General features: G+C 54.3%; 3 protein-coding genes across 3 annotated transcripts; 1 reads left to right on the top strand and 2 right to left on the bottom strand.

Annotated features, from left to right (window-relative positions):
- Positions 1-183: 183 nt before the first annotated feature.
- On the bottom strand, positions 184-1,589 carry BDP81DRAFT_396279 (BSD domain-containing protein; the record flags this gene model as incomplete). The annotated part of the gene is made up of 3 exons (XM_060588165.1): positions 184-554; positions 605-1,322; positions 1,392-1,589. The coding sequence occupies 3 exons, from the start codon at positions 1,587-1,589 to the stop codon at positions 184-186; spliced, it is 1,287 nt and encodes a 428-aa protein (XP_060442898.1).
- A 3,886-nt stretch (positions 1,590-5,475) lies between these two features.
- On the top strand, positions 5,476-7,314 carry BDP81DRAFT_451527 (transcription factor PAP1; the record flags this gene model as incomplete). Its single annotated transcript, XM_060592633.1, has 2 exons — positions 5,476-5,958; positions 6,010-7,314. The coding sequence occupies 2 exons, from the start codon at positions 5,476-5,478 to the stop codon at positions 7,312-7,314; spliced, it is 1,788 nt and encodes a 595-aa protein (XP_060442899.1).
- A 4,438-nt stretch (positions 7,315-11,752) lies between these two features.
- BDP81DRAFT_451529 (kinase-like domain-containing protein) lies at positions 11,753-14,025 on the bottom strand (the record flags this gene model as incomplete). Its single annotated transcript, XM_060592634.1, has 6 exons — positions 11,753-12,275; positions 12,327-12,778; positions 12,840-12,995; positions 13,048-13,252; positions 13,311-13,422; positions 13,983-14,025. 6 exons carry the CDS (start codon positions 14,023-14,025, stop codon positions 11,753-11,755), a joined length of 1,491 nt encoding a protein of 496 aa, XP_060442900.1.
- Between the last annotated feature and the right edge of the window lie 1,638 nt (positions 14,026-15,663).

Consider the following 15,663-nt stretch of genomic DNA (forward strand, 5'->3'; position numbering starts at 1 on the left):
ACCGCGACTTTGGTTCTCAAAAGCAAAATGCTTCACTAGGGGCCCCGCGTGGCTGATGTACAGATGTCCGCATAATTAAGAGCTTGTCATTCAAGCCAGAGAGAAAAATCCAAAAAGATCCCTCCCAAATCAACGCCTATCAGCAAAAAGGGAAAAGCATGCCGAATAACAGACACCCCCCTACTACTCCCAGTCATCGTCACTATCGTCGGCCTTGCGGGAGTCCTTGGGGCTGTTGGGGGCTTGGCTAGGGACGCCAGACGTGGCACCAACAACGTCGTAGCTGGTGTCACTGTCGGCCTGGGACTTTTCGTCGTTGGACTTGCGGGACTCGGCGGGCTTGAGGGTGGAGGAGGTCTGGGCGGGAGGCTGAATGGTAGTGGAGGACTCGGCTGATGGCGGGCGGGCTTGCGTCTGCTCAGTCTTGGGAGCAGCAGCAGCAGCAGGGGCGGGAGTGACAGCGGCGGTAGCAGGGGCTGCAGCACCAGGAGCAGTTGCAGTGGCCTCGTCGTCCGAGTCATCATCCCAACCAACTTCGTCCTCGGCAGAAGCAGCTGGGCCTAGTTAGCAAACAGTTGTGATAATCCAAGATGCCTTTACTCACCCTTGAGCAAATCACGTCGTCGGGTCTCAGCAGCCTCCAGGCCGTGTCTGAGGAAGTAGTATCTCTTCCAGAACTCGGCATAGGGAACCTGATCGGGCACGAGCTTCTCCATCGTCGTTCGCAGTTCGGGGTACTTGTTCAAGTCGTCGCTAATCTCAGCCGTCTTCTTCTCCGCGTCAAAGGTCTTGGCCCAGGTCGCGAATTCCTCCGTGGCAGGGTCCTTTGCGAAGCTCTCGGTGCTCGTGTGGATGACGTGCAGCTGGGCGTCTTGCCTCGAGGTGTGAATCACCCGCTTGCCTTGTGCGTCCTTGCTCTCGAACATGACGGCACCTCCCTGGTTGTTGGCGTCGGTGGGCGGCGCGATGCTGACCGCCTCCTTGAGGAAGTTGCTAATATTGGTGCCGAAGCGGAGCAGAGCTTCATCGGCGGCGTCCTCGGCCTTTTGCAGGTCCTTGAGCCGCTTGGCTGCCTCGGAACGGAGCCGGGTGAGGTAGTTCTCGGAGCTGCTCATGGCGTCGTCCGAAGCTGCTAGGTCTCTGGTCTTTGTGGGGGTCGTCTGGCTGTCGGTCTCCTTGCTCTTGTCTCCGGAGGACTCGTCTTGCGTCGTCGTGTTGACGGTGAGGGATCTCGTTCGGCTGATGATCGAGCTGAAGCCCTTGGATGCGTCCTGGCCGAGCTCCGTCACCTCTTTGGAGGCTTCCTTGTAAACTTCTTGTCCCTAGCATCACCGGGTTAGCCGGCTCCTTCATTCACTCCCTTGGAGCTCTTGTATGGTGCATCGCCTCACCTGCTTCACGGCACTTCCCAAGAAACCGCCGATGCGCATGCCCCAGGGACTGGACGAGATAGCCTTGTAGGCCTCCTGCAAGTCATCGTTCAAAGATGACTGCGGCTGGTCGGATTTGGTGTCCTTGGCGTCGCCATTCTTCTTATCGGCATCCTTGGGGAGAGAGTTCTCCTGGATGTGATCGTACGCCAGATCCATGGCAAGCGCGGCAGAGTCCAAGCTTCGTCGAGTCGACGCTGGTGGTTGTTTACTCGGGTGGTCTTTTTCGAATAAGCCCGTTGCGAGGCTAAGGCTGGTCGGTTCGTGCGGGAGTGGAGTTTGAGGCGAAGTCGTGCGATGTGTGTCGAGAGCTGGGTCTGGACGAATGATGTCTGGCTTCTGACATGAGGCTGCTTCTTTCCCTTCCGTTTCCCCCTGACGGGCCGGCTGGTGGATGGCTGCATGGTGGTCAATGCGGGGGCGTACAGAGTACGTCCACGAGTGGATCCCCGGCGCGGCCACTGCCGGAACCTCTTTCGTTTCTGGCATTTTGCCGTCTCCCATTCTGTTGCCTTACGCCGTGGTAATAACGAGAGTATCGCTTGCATCAAAGCATTCCATCACGCTCGAGTCTCACCTGCGGGCCGCCGCACCCGGAGCCAAGTCTTTGCAGCGCGAAGACATACCTCGTAGCCCGGTAACATCGACCTGAATTATGGAAACATTTCAAGGCGGCCGTCAGGGTCATGGATGAGGCGGGACCTATCTTCTGCACGAAGGGACCTGAAAGCGAACCTTTTGAGTTGTTGGTCCGCCCCTAATACCTTAACCCCCGCGCCGGGGACGGAATGACCTCAGCGCAAGCGCCTCCCCAGCCGGCACCTTGCGGTTCCTGTTCCGAGTTGCTCACCATGGAGGCATGCGTGGGCACGGAACGGGGACGGCTGCGGGGGATGGAATCCGGTCGATCTTACCTGGCTCTATGGCGAATTGCGGCGGCTGACCATAGACTTCGAACTTCGACGTCTTGGGTCAATCTTGGTCTAATCTTTTATCGTAAGCCGCCTCCCCAAATGGCGTGCTCCGTCATTGACCACATAGTATATAGCAGTGACAGCCGACCATCGTATGAGGGGTTGGCAGTGTGGCACATTAGACACCCGGCAGCTCTTTACATCCGTTCACCAAAACAAGCACGGCAAGCTCAAGTGATCCTCTCGGCGATAGTGTGCAACTTCGCCTCACCCGCCTGAGCCTCGCGTGCCTCGCTCTTTCGTGCCCTCCACTCGGAAGGAGGCCAAGCATATTCGCAAAGTCCCGAGACGCGCAGTGTGCAGTGTAAGCTTTTCGGGCGGAGTAGCGTCGGGGTCTAGACGCCCTTCTGGGCTTGTGGCGAATGGCGATTTATGCAAAAAAAAAAAGAGATGTAAGCAGAACAGACCACTTCTGGTCCCTGGACCAACAGTTTTGCTAAGGGTCGCACTACGACACAACAGACAGGTGTGGAGGGATGCGACGAGTGTAGGTGGGCCGTCGAGAGCTGTTATCTCGTGCTGTGCCATAAGGATAGGTATGCGAGTTTGTTCCTCGAGTCTGTATATCCCTGCCATGTTGTGATATCAGGGCCGAAACGGTTGCAGAGACGTGTTCGCTGTGTCATTTGTCATCCCAGCATTGGCAGCAGTATCCGTGGTAATTACTTCGTGCTTGTTTTCCCCTTGAAGCGGCACGTCCCACGAGGATGGCCAGGAAGACGATCACTTAGATTATCAGATCTAGGCAGCCACTGGTAGGCCCCTTTTTACTATTCGTACCAACGCCCGCTGCATGGGACCTTTTGCGTGAAGGGCTAAATAAGGCCAAGGCGGTCTCGCGGCCAGCAAAGATAAGAGTTCCAGCCAGTCATCCCCAGTTTCCAAAGTATGATAAACCGTAAAATAATGTACCTTTCTCTAAGTGTAGCTGCCAAGCTGGGTCATAGTAGGGGAAGCGTAAGCCTCGACATGGGCTTCGCCTGTTGCGCCGGACGCACTCGGGGTTTGAACGGGGCTTACAGCGGGATAATAGACTATCTTGGCCGATGTAACTGGATGGCGGATCGACGCTGTATTCGTACGGATAGACGCTACGACGGCTACCTCCGGCAGATATGGACATATGCCGGATTTACAGCAGCTTGCAGAGGCTGTGCGGCACGAAGCGGCTGCAGACTAGGTACACAGCTGCCACAGTACCTAGTGAGCAGTGAGCAGAATCTGATTATGGTGGCAGGTGCGGAGGATGGCCCTGACTCATATCCAGCAGGTCGGGCGCGCCGTTTGAAGAATTGACAGCCGGGTCAGGTTAGTGTCTTGGACGTTACGGGGAGAAGGACCCATAAGCCATGGAAGATTGCAGTCGAGGCCAGCAGGCGGAGCTCGCCCTTGGCACTTGGCTGATGACTGAGGTGACTACGGTCTGCTCCGTACGGATAGTGACCCGCCACTCGCATTGTTACGTCCAAAGTGCGATACCCACGTCATGCGATAGATTGGGCGATTTGGTATGGGCAAATTCTGGCTACTGGTGGCTGTTGTGTTGTGTGTTGAGATACCGGGGGAGCCTGGGCTCAGAATCTGCAGACTCGCGATGAATCCGATTGGTAACACCGGATGGGATTTCCTGGACTTAAGTCGGCCCTCGGTTGGGCAATGTCCGTCCGTCGGTACTCCACTCTGTAGGTATAAGTCGTCCTCGCTTCCATCTTGCCGGGCGGTCTTTGCCGTAGATATGTGTGATTGATTCCCAAAGTGATGTGAGAGAGTGAGCAGGTTTAAAGCCAACGGGGAGGCAGCAAGAAGGATGCGTGGCGAATGTTGTCCTTCTTCTACCTCTCCGTTGGTATTACCTTACTCCGTACCGTACCCTAGAAGATGGAATACATACATACATAGGACCCCTCGAGGCATCATCAGACTAGCACCCCCTGCAACAGTAGCGCTCGGTGCCGCGATCCCTCTTTCAGGGCGAGGGCAGCTCAGGTGGACAGGTTCCAAAGTGCCAGGTGCCAGCCGAGTGCCTGAATAGCAGGGAATAAAACCAAATGGAGGGTAAATGGAGGCAAATGGGGGAAAAGAGGACTAGAAACATGGACAATTGTGCAACAGAAATGGATCCGTCGACGGCTGGATGATGCGAAAACGACACCGGCGGGACAGCTGCGCCCTTCGCCTTATCGGTGGTACCGGGCCTCGGAGCCAATAGATAAGCTTCAATCGACCCAGACTGGCCCCGTTAGCGGTCACCTCCGCTGGGACCCCCCGACCTCTCCCACTCTTAGTGTACCTACCGCGGTAAGAAGTACGTATTGTGGTATCCCGGTTCGTACCTACCTTCCCCCCCTCGGCCGACCCCCTCCATCCCCCCCCTTCCTCCATTTGGGCGACCACGACGGCTGACAAATTGATACTGAAGAACGCTGAAATTCTTCCCCCTCCTCACCGTCTGCGGTCGTCCATTCAGTTCGATTCTCTCCACTTCCTACTCAGACGCATCTGCCGTCACCGCGAACCAACAACTTTTTTCTCACTACACCGCACACACGCATCACTGCACACCCTCTCCCAAGCACGTCTTTTCCACCGAATTCCGTGGATTCTGGATCCTGCGAATTTCTGTCCTCAGAGCATAGCAGGTGCCCCTGGAGACCGGCCTGTGAGTCAGGCAGCAACTTTGTCCCCGAAAGGCATCAACTTCTACCTTTCCACCCGCATCCGCATCCCACCCCAGCCAGCGTCGGACCATTGCATTTCGTCACTTCTAAGCAGCCGGACCACCACTCCTACTCGAGGACCTTATACTATCTTCAACCTCTTGACGGCGACTTCGACGTCCAAGAATCCCTCGGTGAAGGACCAGAGGTGTCGCCAAGTAGTCGAGTATTTCCTTGTCCCTACAGACGACATCACCGTTCGATCCGGCCTATCTGGAATCATATCCATCTTGACCCCGGCACCCTGAGCCGCAATCGGCACTCCGAGTTCGCCTTCTTTGATAGCCCTCTTGCACCGAATTGACTCCCGTTTACCTTACCTACACTTCGCCGCCCTCTTACACTCCTTTCGCAATGGCCTCCGCTACGAACAGTGGTTTCCCAACCAACTTCATCTTGACCCCGCAGCAGCAGAGCCTGCTCTACGCCGCCCTCAACTCCAACAAGCAGCAGCTCGCGAACCAGTCTCCCACCACCAAGGATAACTCCATGTCGCCTTCCTCTTATCAGACGTCGCCGGCGCAAGGCGCCGCCGCCACAGGTTTCCAAGAGAGTCCCTACCTCGACAACTACGACTACGACTTTGGTGACTCGAGCTTCGACTTCGATGTCAGCACCGTGGGCCAGGCCAAGATGATCGGCGATATCCCTGGTGGCGCTCAGTCGGCCAAGTCAAACAAGTCAGACTCGACCGAGAACGATGGAAATGACAAGAGATCTCACCCCGACGATGATGAGGACGAGGACTCCCCAGGCAACGACGCAAAGAGACGCGAGGGTGGTGAAAAGGCTCCCAAGAAGCCCGGCCGTAAGCCGCTTACTTCCGAGCCGACCTCAGTAAGTTTCAATGATTGTTCTGGCAACATCCATGATTCTAACACTTCCAAGAAACGCAAGGCACAGAACCGCGCTGCGCAGCGGGCATTCCGTGAGCGCAAGGAGAAGCACCTGAAGGATCTCGAGACAAAGGTTGACGAGCTTGAGAAGGCGTCCAAGGACGTTAACAGCGAAAACAGCCAGCTCAAGGCCAAGATCGACCGCATGACTTCTGAGCTCAACGAGTACAAGACAAAGATTGCAGCCATGAGCACCCGCTCAGTCTCCCACAGCAAGTCTCCCATGGGCTTTGGAAACTCCGCTATTGGCAACCTCAGCGACGTCAACTTCCAATTCGAATTCCCCAAGTTTGGAGTCTTGCCTGGATCTCAAATGCCCAATAAGCCGGCGCAACCCGCAAGATCCTCCTCATCGCCTCTGCAAGTCAACGGAAGCAACCCCGTCAGCCCTCTCAACCACACCAAGGACAACAGCCCTGGTATTATTGCCGGCCTTGATTTTGGTACCAAGGATGACCTCGCCACCTTCACATCCCTTTTCAGCCCTTCGCTTGCCAACGGGTCTATGGGCACCAACACATCTCGCGCCAGCGTCGACTCTGGCTCCTACACCATGAACAACGGCACATCCACAAGTTCACCATCAGCGTCATCTCAGTCAAATGGAGGCCCCAGCTCGTCTTGCGGAACTTCCCCTGAGCCCTTCACTCAGTCACCAATGGGCTTCAAGCCTGTTGATACCATGACCACTATTGGCGAGGAGTCGACTGGACAGCAGTCATTGTTTGCCGGTATCGATACGAACAACATCGACTGGCTTGCCCAGCAGAACGGTGGCCAGTTTGATCCCCAGCTCTTTGGCGGATACCGTGAACCGCAAGAAAACATTCTTGCTGCAACGACCTTCGATGAAAGCTTCTTCAATGACGCTCTCGATGCTGACTTCATTACACCATACAACATGGCTCCCAGCCCTAATGCTCCCAAAAAGAATCTCATCGACCAAATTGACGCTGCCAAGAACGCGGATGATGATGTTGTTAAGGAGGCTGTCAAGGCCGAGAATTACAACTGCAACAAGATTTGGTACGATACACTGCTACCTCGCAGTCACGAATCAGACACTGACAATTTCAACAGGGAGAAGCTGCAAACCTGCCCCAGTGTGCAGGCTGGCGAGTTCGATCTCGACGGCCTGTGCTCCGAGTTGCAGAAGAAGGCCAAGTGTTCAGGTCAAGGTCCTGTGGTTTCCGAAACAGACTTCCAGACTGTCGTCAACAAGTGGATGGGCAAGGACGCTGCTGCCTGCTTCTCGAACCAGGAGAAGAACCAGGCAAAGAACCAGGCAAAGGCCTAGGCCATCATCTCGACGTCTAATTGTATATTGGCATACATGAACCCCGCAATAGGTCAGGCGGCCACATCAGGAGGCATATCTGAGGAAACGGATGGGACACTTTGGGGAAAAGCAGGCGTTTAATCACGGACCAAAAACAAAGGGCAAACTCGAGGCTGAAGTTTTGACCCCCAACGGCAAAGGCGAATGGTTTTATTCATCCACATCGGACATCTAGATATGGCCGGGGGGAGATCTGGTCAGGTAGCAACGCGGACACCAGTCTGCACTCTACCTGGCTGGAGACTTCTCCCGAGAGAGAGATTGAGAATGGGTAAGGAGGCTATGATGATGAAATTCCAGGCAAGCTCAATTGGCTGTCTTTTTCGACAAGAAAGAAGGAACTTTTGGTTTTCTGCAGATGTAATTCTTTTGCTACAGTATTCGGCTAGTTTGGTTCGACAATGACGAACGAATAAGAGAATCTCCACATTGTGTTTATATATTTCCGTGTAAGGTATCGTTGCTGAAGAGGGCTATCGCTGTGTTTCAAACAACCCTAAAAAGTAAGATACTTGCTCAATGGTAGGAGACCCGTCCCGGGCGACACTGAGTCCGTATGTCCGTCCGTCCGTCGATGTGCAATGCTGAATCGTGTAGAGAGAGAGAGAGAGAGATGTTCATGACTCTGAAGCGCAACCTCGCAACACTGCCAAGGCTCGCAACTCTGTCAACTCTCTCAAGGCTCGGACCTCGGCCTTCGGACGCGGGCGAACAGAGACGGAGGTGCCGGGCGTTGTTGTGGGACCTAGGTAGGTGTTCCGGGAAGGGGGAAGGGGGATGCCGTATCTTTAATCCCGGCCGCAGAGGAAGGAGAAGCTGGGGTGCATGCTGCCAGCTTCGTAAGTCTGGGTTACAATCAAATCCTACGGGCAACCTAGGGTAGGTACAGTGAGTGGGTTGAGAAGTAGGTACGGGAAGCGCTGCTCTAGCTCTAGTTAAGGTACATGAATGTACATGGTCTGTCTACCTTTACCTACCTTATCAAGGGTGGGTTGGGAGGTGACATGGATATCTCAGTCAACATGGTATTTTAACAGCCATGCTTTTTCTGCCCTTTCCTTCATCACTTACTTCTTATCATCAAACCCCCAGGTCCCCCGGACATGCTTTTCAAAGAAAACCGAACCATTGCGGCGTATGTTGCCTGCCGAATGGAACGAGAGAGAAAATAAAACCCCTGCACCCGTCCGTCCGCCCGCATCCGTCTTTCCCGCATCCGAAGAGCGGGCGCGCAATCGAGGCGGGCAGGCAAAGTCAATAAGATATAAAAGGGGACCTCGGGGAACACTATGCGGCAGGCAAAGGTGGCAGACCGAAGCAGAAAGCAAAGCCCGAAGGACGGCGGACGGTGATGCCCTGGGCAGTTCAAACACCAGTGCCACTACCTTGACCTACCTATCGTGCCTAGGTAAGGTAGATAGGTGTAGCCAGCCCTGAATTCCCGTCCGCCTTTGTGAGCAAGGACCATTCTGTGGCTGTTGTCTTTTTTTTTTTTTTTTTCGTCTCATCAGGTTCCCCCCCTCTATTCCGCCCTATCTCCCCCCCGGTGATGGGGGGTTTCCTGGAAACAATGACTCTTGTATCCGGTCAATGTATGTAATGTCATGTCATGTCCTTGGAGGGACGGATAACTTGGGACATTGAAACGAAAAGTTGGATCGACCGGGTAAGGTACGGGACAGGGTAGAGGCCTCGATCAAGCTGCAAGATTGCAAAGACCTCTCTATATCTCTCCTCGGTTTACCTCTTCCCTCAAGCTTGGCCCCCCCTCGCCTTGTCTTTTCACCCACTCATCCCGTCCTCTCCCGCAGAGGTTTTGGTTTGCGGGGGCGGGGGGGGAAGGGCGCGCAAGAGAATACGGCATGAAGAAGTTAGGGTAGATGGACAATGGTAAGTTGAGATAGCTACTTCACCATGCGTAGCCCCCCATTGCCACCGTACTTGCGTGCGCAAGCACGTTTAAATGGTGTCATGGTCCGATGGGGTGATGTAGGAAGGCAAAATGGTAAGAACGGCACGTGGTGCTTTTAGGTTTATCCCCTCTCCCCGTCTCTGATGCCCGTCCTTCTCCACCCCCCTCTATCCCACCCGTCCCCCGCCCTTTGCAGGACTGCAGGAATAGCTCGGGGAAAGCAGACCATCACATGCAAGGGGCCAGGCCAAGGGGGCACGGGGGGTAAGAAGAAAAGAAGGACGGAAGGGGATATGGATGGATGGATGAGCGGTGTACGGTGTACGATGTACAGCATATCGGTTCGGAGTCACGGAGGATGCCGTGATACAGAGCACCTTTTCCTTCTCCTTTGCCACCACTCATGCTTCAACCTCAGCTTCAGTTATCAAAACGATCGTAAAGAGTAAGCTCACCGAGCCAGGAAGGCCTGCTTAGCGTCAGCATATACTGCTTTCCATATGTCTGCCCTGGTTCATGGATTTATATCCTAATACTTCGTACTCTCAGCCTGTTGACCTGGGTTTTTGCGCAAGTCTGGCTCAGATATTCGATAGTCTATCCCGGTAGTGTATGGGACGCCCGCACGCCATGGTAAGCTATCGTGGTACGCTACGTATATCCGTGTAAATGCCTGGCAGCGGCATGGGGTTTATCTCTTGGGCAATATCCGTACCCCAGGCCCGATAACAAACGGAAACCCCCGCATCTGGGGCAGTCCTGAAAAAGAGGACGAGGGAGAAAACGTACTTTATCCAAATGTAACTTGGTGCTGCTGGTAAACACCACTCACAATGTATCAAGACAGCATGCATTCGAGGGTTGCTGCTTGGACAGCCACCAAACACAGTGACAGTAAACTATCCCATCCTATCAGGCAAGCCCTCACTCAAATGAGGGAACTTGAGCTTCAGCTACGGATACAGAAGCTAGGTAGGAGCTATCGGGTCCTTTCCTACCACCAAACCGCCACCCACTCTCCTCAACCATCACCTTTCATCTGTCAATTGCCCCTGGACCCCCCAAAAACCCCCCCTGCACCTCGCTGTCAAGTCATCCATCGTCTACTATGTATGCAACTGATACCATACCGCACCGAGCTGGCGCTTCCTCCCCTTCCACCCCCATGCCTCCGTGCCTCCGTGCCTCCGTGTCCCCCCCTGTAGTCTGTCTGTATCCGTAGATAGTCTGGTTTACAGTCCGCCCCGTCGGCCGCCAAGACGGCATCCCCTCGGCATTTGGGAAAAAGCACAGGTGAGTCGTGCATCCATGCATCGTGGGCATCCCATCTCCATCAAGAAGGGAAAGAGAGGGGGGGGCAAGTGTCACTCTGCCGTGGGGATGCCATGCGTCCTGGCCCAGCAGGTCCAGTCCTCCGGGTTGGCCTGTCACCGTCTGCGCGTGGCCATCAGAAAAAGGAAATCCGAAAGAAACCTTGGTTTGTTACCTGGGAAAAAGAGGGGGTGCCGTTGTCGTGTGTGTGGGAGGCAAAGAGGAGGAGGAGGAGGAGAAGGAGGAGGAGGAGAAGGAGGAGGAGGACAAGGAGAAGGAGGATCTGCAAAATCCCCCCCCCAAGGACCGACTACCGGTTGCAGCATGCAGACGGCCAATGACGAGCTCGGGGACCGGGGCTACACTTGCTCCAATTGTCCAACGTCATCCAATCCACCCCCGTCTTTGAGCTGCCAGCCTCAACGACACCCATTGCCTCTCAAGGTACGGATCCAAACCAAGAGTGACGCTGGCAGAGAGGAAAAGAGGCTCCGGACCTTTGGGTCATTGGGGCGACAGCCACGCAGTCTTTGAAGATCGAGGCTCGAGGTTCATGCACAACACAATACAACACCAACCCACGAGCAAGCCTCCCCCGCAACGCATGTACAAAGTAGACTGTTATTACAAAGGGTATATTCTTGATGGTCTGACCTATTTCTCTCCGCTAGTTCACACTACGCCCCACCTGATGCTTCGTGAATTGGTTATTGCCCCGTTGGAATCCCTCCTTCTAGATTCTGCCATTAGGTAGGTGAAAATACCGGCCTAGGCTTCCATTCCCATCTCCTCGGGCCACGACCTTGACGAATGGATCCTAGCTGTCGTGAAAAGCATGCCGACTGCCATCGTCTTTCCTGGTCGGTGACGGCCTCACAATTTTTCTTGCGAGACAACCTGGGCCTGCCTCGTGCAACCTCTGCCCGCCTCGGCGTCGCAGTCTGTTCCCAATGAAACCTCTACAGTGCAACCCTTCCAATGGTAGGTACACTGGCTCTAGATTCGGTTGCTGGGATGCCACGATCTAGCCGTCATCTTCTCAGGCCTTTCACAGTGCGTCTTCGGGTAGGCGTGGTTCGGCGATTCCTTCGTGTTTTGCTGAATTCCTCGGGTATCGATCCATCACCGCTCCCTGTGCGTCTTTCCAACTCTTCCCAAGACCACGAGTGTCTTCTATCCAATGACTTGTCTTGCCCCCTCTTTGCCCAACACTCCCCTCTCCTTCGGCTTGGGGCTGTGACCTCTTCCCTTCTTGCCCCTAAGGAAACCAAATACGCCGCTCGAGCTTTCAGATTTGCCCTCGTTGATGGCGGCGTCTGTCGGCAGCGTGGCATCCTGCCGGGCGAGGTCAGACCAGCTGCCGCCACCGTCCAACGTAACCTGCATGCCACCTGTCGGGCTGGTGACCCTCTTTCCTGCAGCTGGCGGTGCCGCTCGTTGACTAGAATATTCGCTGGGATAATGCGGTATCGGAGGCGGCTTGGATACTGGTCGACGGGGAACGCCCGATTGACTGCTGCCCGGTCGTCTCTCCAGGCTTGAACTCTTCCGTAATGGTCCCGGGGGTGGCATAGGTCTTCCTCCATTCGTAGCCATTGCTGCCGGTGTGGCCTCGTCGGTGGTCAACGCCTGGGGTTGGTTCATGTTTACCATATCGCCATTGACGTATCCGGTCTCGTCACCTTGGCCGGTGATTCTACTACAATTAGCACGTGTGCAGTTCCTCTTGAAAATTCCCAAAGCTTACTTCTTGTACGCAGCCAGCGTGTAATCGAATGGGCGGAAGTCGTTTTCAATCATACGGTAAAGCTCGTCTTCGCGGATCTCCTTGTCTGAAGCGTCCTCCTTTAACCGCTCGCGGGGCTTCTGTCGTCGGGCCCGCGCTTCCAGAGGAGCCTCCTCCAAGAGCAATTCCTCGAGGTCGTACGTAGCATCAAAGTTTGTCTTATCCGCGGCCGGAACGAAGACCGGCTCAATCTCTTTCCGCTCCAGCGCCTCAAAATCGATCATCATGAAGAATTCGTGCTTGGTAAAGCTCTCCCACGTCACACCCATTCGTTGGTCACGGTTCGAGTCCAAGGCATCGCGGATGGCGTATAAACAGGGCAGGCTGACGGGTGGCGAAGTGATGGGGTATTTCGGGTTGGCGAGTTGGATTTGCTGGCTTAGGGTATTCTCCGAGTTGCCGTCGAATGGCCTCTGTGGGAAGCTGTCAGTCATCGTGCCAGCGGTGCATCTCGCCCAAGAGAAATTGACCCACCTTGTTGTATATGCATTCGTAGAATAGCACACCCAGCGACCACCAATCTGCACGAGCGTCGTAGCCCTTACCAGCGTACACTTCGGGAGCGAGATAGGCCAAGGTACCGGATTTGCTTGACAAAACCTTGCCGGGAATGATATCGGAGGCGACGTTCTGACTCGATCAGCATTTGGGCGTGCCAAGAAATGTTTCCGTCAAAACTTACAAAGTCGGTCAAATGCACGTGTCCATCGGCATCGAGCAGGACATTGTCGGGCTTCACATCGCGATGGATAATGTTTTGGCTGTGAATGTAGCGGAGTGCACATCCCAATTCGGCAATCCAGAACCGCACTGCGTCTTCGGTGAAGGTCTTTCTCGAGATGTGAAATCGTAGGTCGCCTCCGCTCATCAGATCGACTACCAGGTACCTGCACAATTGATGTCAGTTGGATGCATCAAGCATAGCCGGTTAAAGGTTGGTCCCACATGTATTCGATATCTTGGAAACTGTATCGCAAGTTGCAAATGAACGGATGGTTCACGTGCTCGAGCATCCGGCGCTCTCGTATGATGTTCCGCACACTTTCGGATCGTACGACTATTTCCATAAGGCTCGATATCAGTATGGAAAACATTGGATGGAGGTTGTACATCGCGTTTGGGTTGGGTAGACACGTCGAGGCGGGGGAGCAGTGAGGCGGTGTGTACCTTCATCTTTCCGGATGTATTTCAGGGCAAAAGACAAATTGGTGTCTTTTCTCTCGACGATGCGCACTTTTCCAAAAGCACCTCGACCGACTACTCGCAGCAACCGGAAATGGTTGAGGTTGACTAAATGGCGGGAAGGATGATGATTAGCTTGGCAACGGGAGATGGAGCAATTGAGGTAGCTATGGCGGCGGCGGTGGTGGTGATGGTGGGGGGAGAGGGAAGAGGCGAGATGGAGCACAAGACTGCGCGGTGCAATGCAGATGCAGAAGCAACAGCAGCAGCAGGCAGCCAATGTGTTCTCTTGGTGGTGCTAGTGGTGTTGATGGCGAATGTGTTGTTTGTGTGTGTATATGTGTGTGTAGGTGGTGGTTGGTGTTGGTTATGGTGGTTTCCCGTGTTCGTTGTGCTATGCAATGAATCCAGCGAGGGGAGGTGTTCGAGACATACCTTCGCCATCCAAGTCGATGGGCTTGCCCTGGCTGTTGCCCATTTCGACGGTGCAGTCGTCTTTTCAATGGCGTCTCACGTCTGCACTCTTGTTGGATTCGATCTTACGGGAAAAGGTGACGACTCGAGCGCACCATGATCCAAACGGGGGGCGGTGAATAATTTTGGGACGAAGAGACGGCGGCGGTAGTGGTGGTGGTGGTGGAGGTGGTGGACGTGAACGTGTGTACGTGGGAAAGGACGCGGATGTAGGAGGGCGAGCGGTAAATGGGAATTCGGGGCGGATGCGTAAAACGAGAGGAACAAAATAGCAAGGAGCGAGAAAGAGAGACAAGAGAAAGAGCGCCGGCAACAGAAATGGAGGCAGATAGATAGGAGTGGAGTCCGTTGCAGTCAGCTGGCACGGGGTGACAGGGGTGCGAGGGAGGATAGAGGGCCAGTTGCCTCGAAGGACGGTGTCAAAATCGGGGACCTTGTACTCTCTGTGAGGTACTCCGTACTTTTGGTTACTTGCTCAAGTTGCTCTCTTCCTTCCCAGGGCCCAGGGTAATACAGGAAGTACCGATGGATACCTTGCAGACACAATGGAAAGTAAAGAAGAGGGCTGTCTGAGAGGGTGCTTGCTTTGCTTTGCTTTGCTTTGCTCGCTATCCAGTAGGTACGGAGTAAGGTACGAGTAGGTCAGGTAGGTAGGTAGTGTGTGTCTGGACCTGCTTGCTGCAACAGAAGGGGGAGGGAGGGTTGATACAGAAGGGAAGGGGCAATGGGGATAGGATACCTGATAGGATTGAATGAATGAATGGGAGGGGGGAAGGGGGGGGGGGGGGGGAGAGGGGAGGACAGGCCAGACCAGGTCGAGGGTACCCCCAAAAGGGAGAGAGAGAGAGAGCGAGCGAGCGACACGGGCGTGGTGGGAGAAAGACGGGAAGACCAGGGGCTCAGAAACCAAGGTACAGCAAAGTACCAGAATCACGGCAAAAAAAAAAAAAAAAAAAAAAAAAGGTGCGCCGGATACTGTACTATGCCTTCTTGACTGTGTATGCAATGGAAGGTAAAGATTGTATGTATGTATATCTCTCTCAGGTAAATCCGTATTGACTGGACGAGAACATGGAAACAGAAAATAGACTCAAGCCAGAGCAGAGCAGATCCAAAGACACAAAAAGAGGGAAAAGAAAGGAGGCTCATTCTACTTTTTGTCTTTTCCTCCTCACGCTGAGGCCGGGGCTGAATTTCAATTTGGCCAGGACGGGACCGAGAAACCAGACAAGAAGAACATAGACTTGCAAATACCTTGCCATCACTTTCTCCTCGGAATCTTTACAAAAATCAAGGTACTTTACTTGACAAGCGGTAAGCACAAGTCTACAACATCAGGTATCCGTACACCTTTCCCATCCTATTCCATCGCTCAAGTAACTTTATCTGGTTACTCCAGGGGCAACGAGGCAGGGCAAGGCAATAAGGCTGGACCACCTCAGTTCGCCTCAGAAGAACTTCAACCGCCGCCGGCAACAAGAAAGAATGAAAGAAAGAAAAAAGCAGCCACGTCGTTGTCCTGTGCTGTCATGTCACAAATCCAAAGCCGCCCCCAAGCACTGACTCCCGGTGGGGGGTACGGAGTACGAAGTTATGAACAAATGGTACGGATGGTATCCCACAGAATTCCATGTGCCGTGTC

Source organism: Colletotrichum phormii (genome assembly GCF_030913505.1).
Source record: "Colletotrichum phormii strain CBS 102054 chromosome Unknown BDP81scaffold_15, whole genome shotgun sequence".
In the NCBI taxonomy this organism is placed as follows: Eukaryota; Fungi; Ascomycota; class Sordariomycetes; order Glomerellales; family Glomerellaceae; genus Colletotrichum; species Colletotrichum phormii.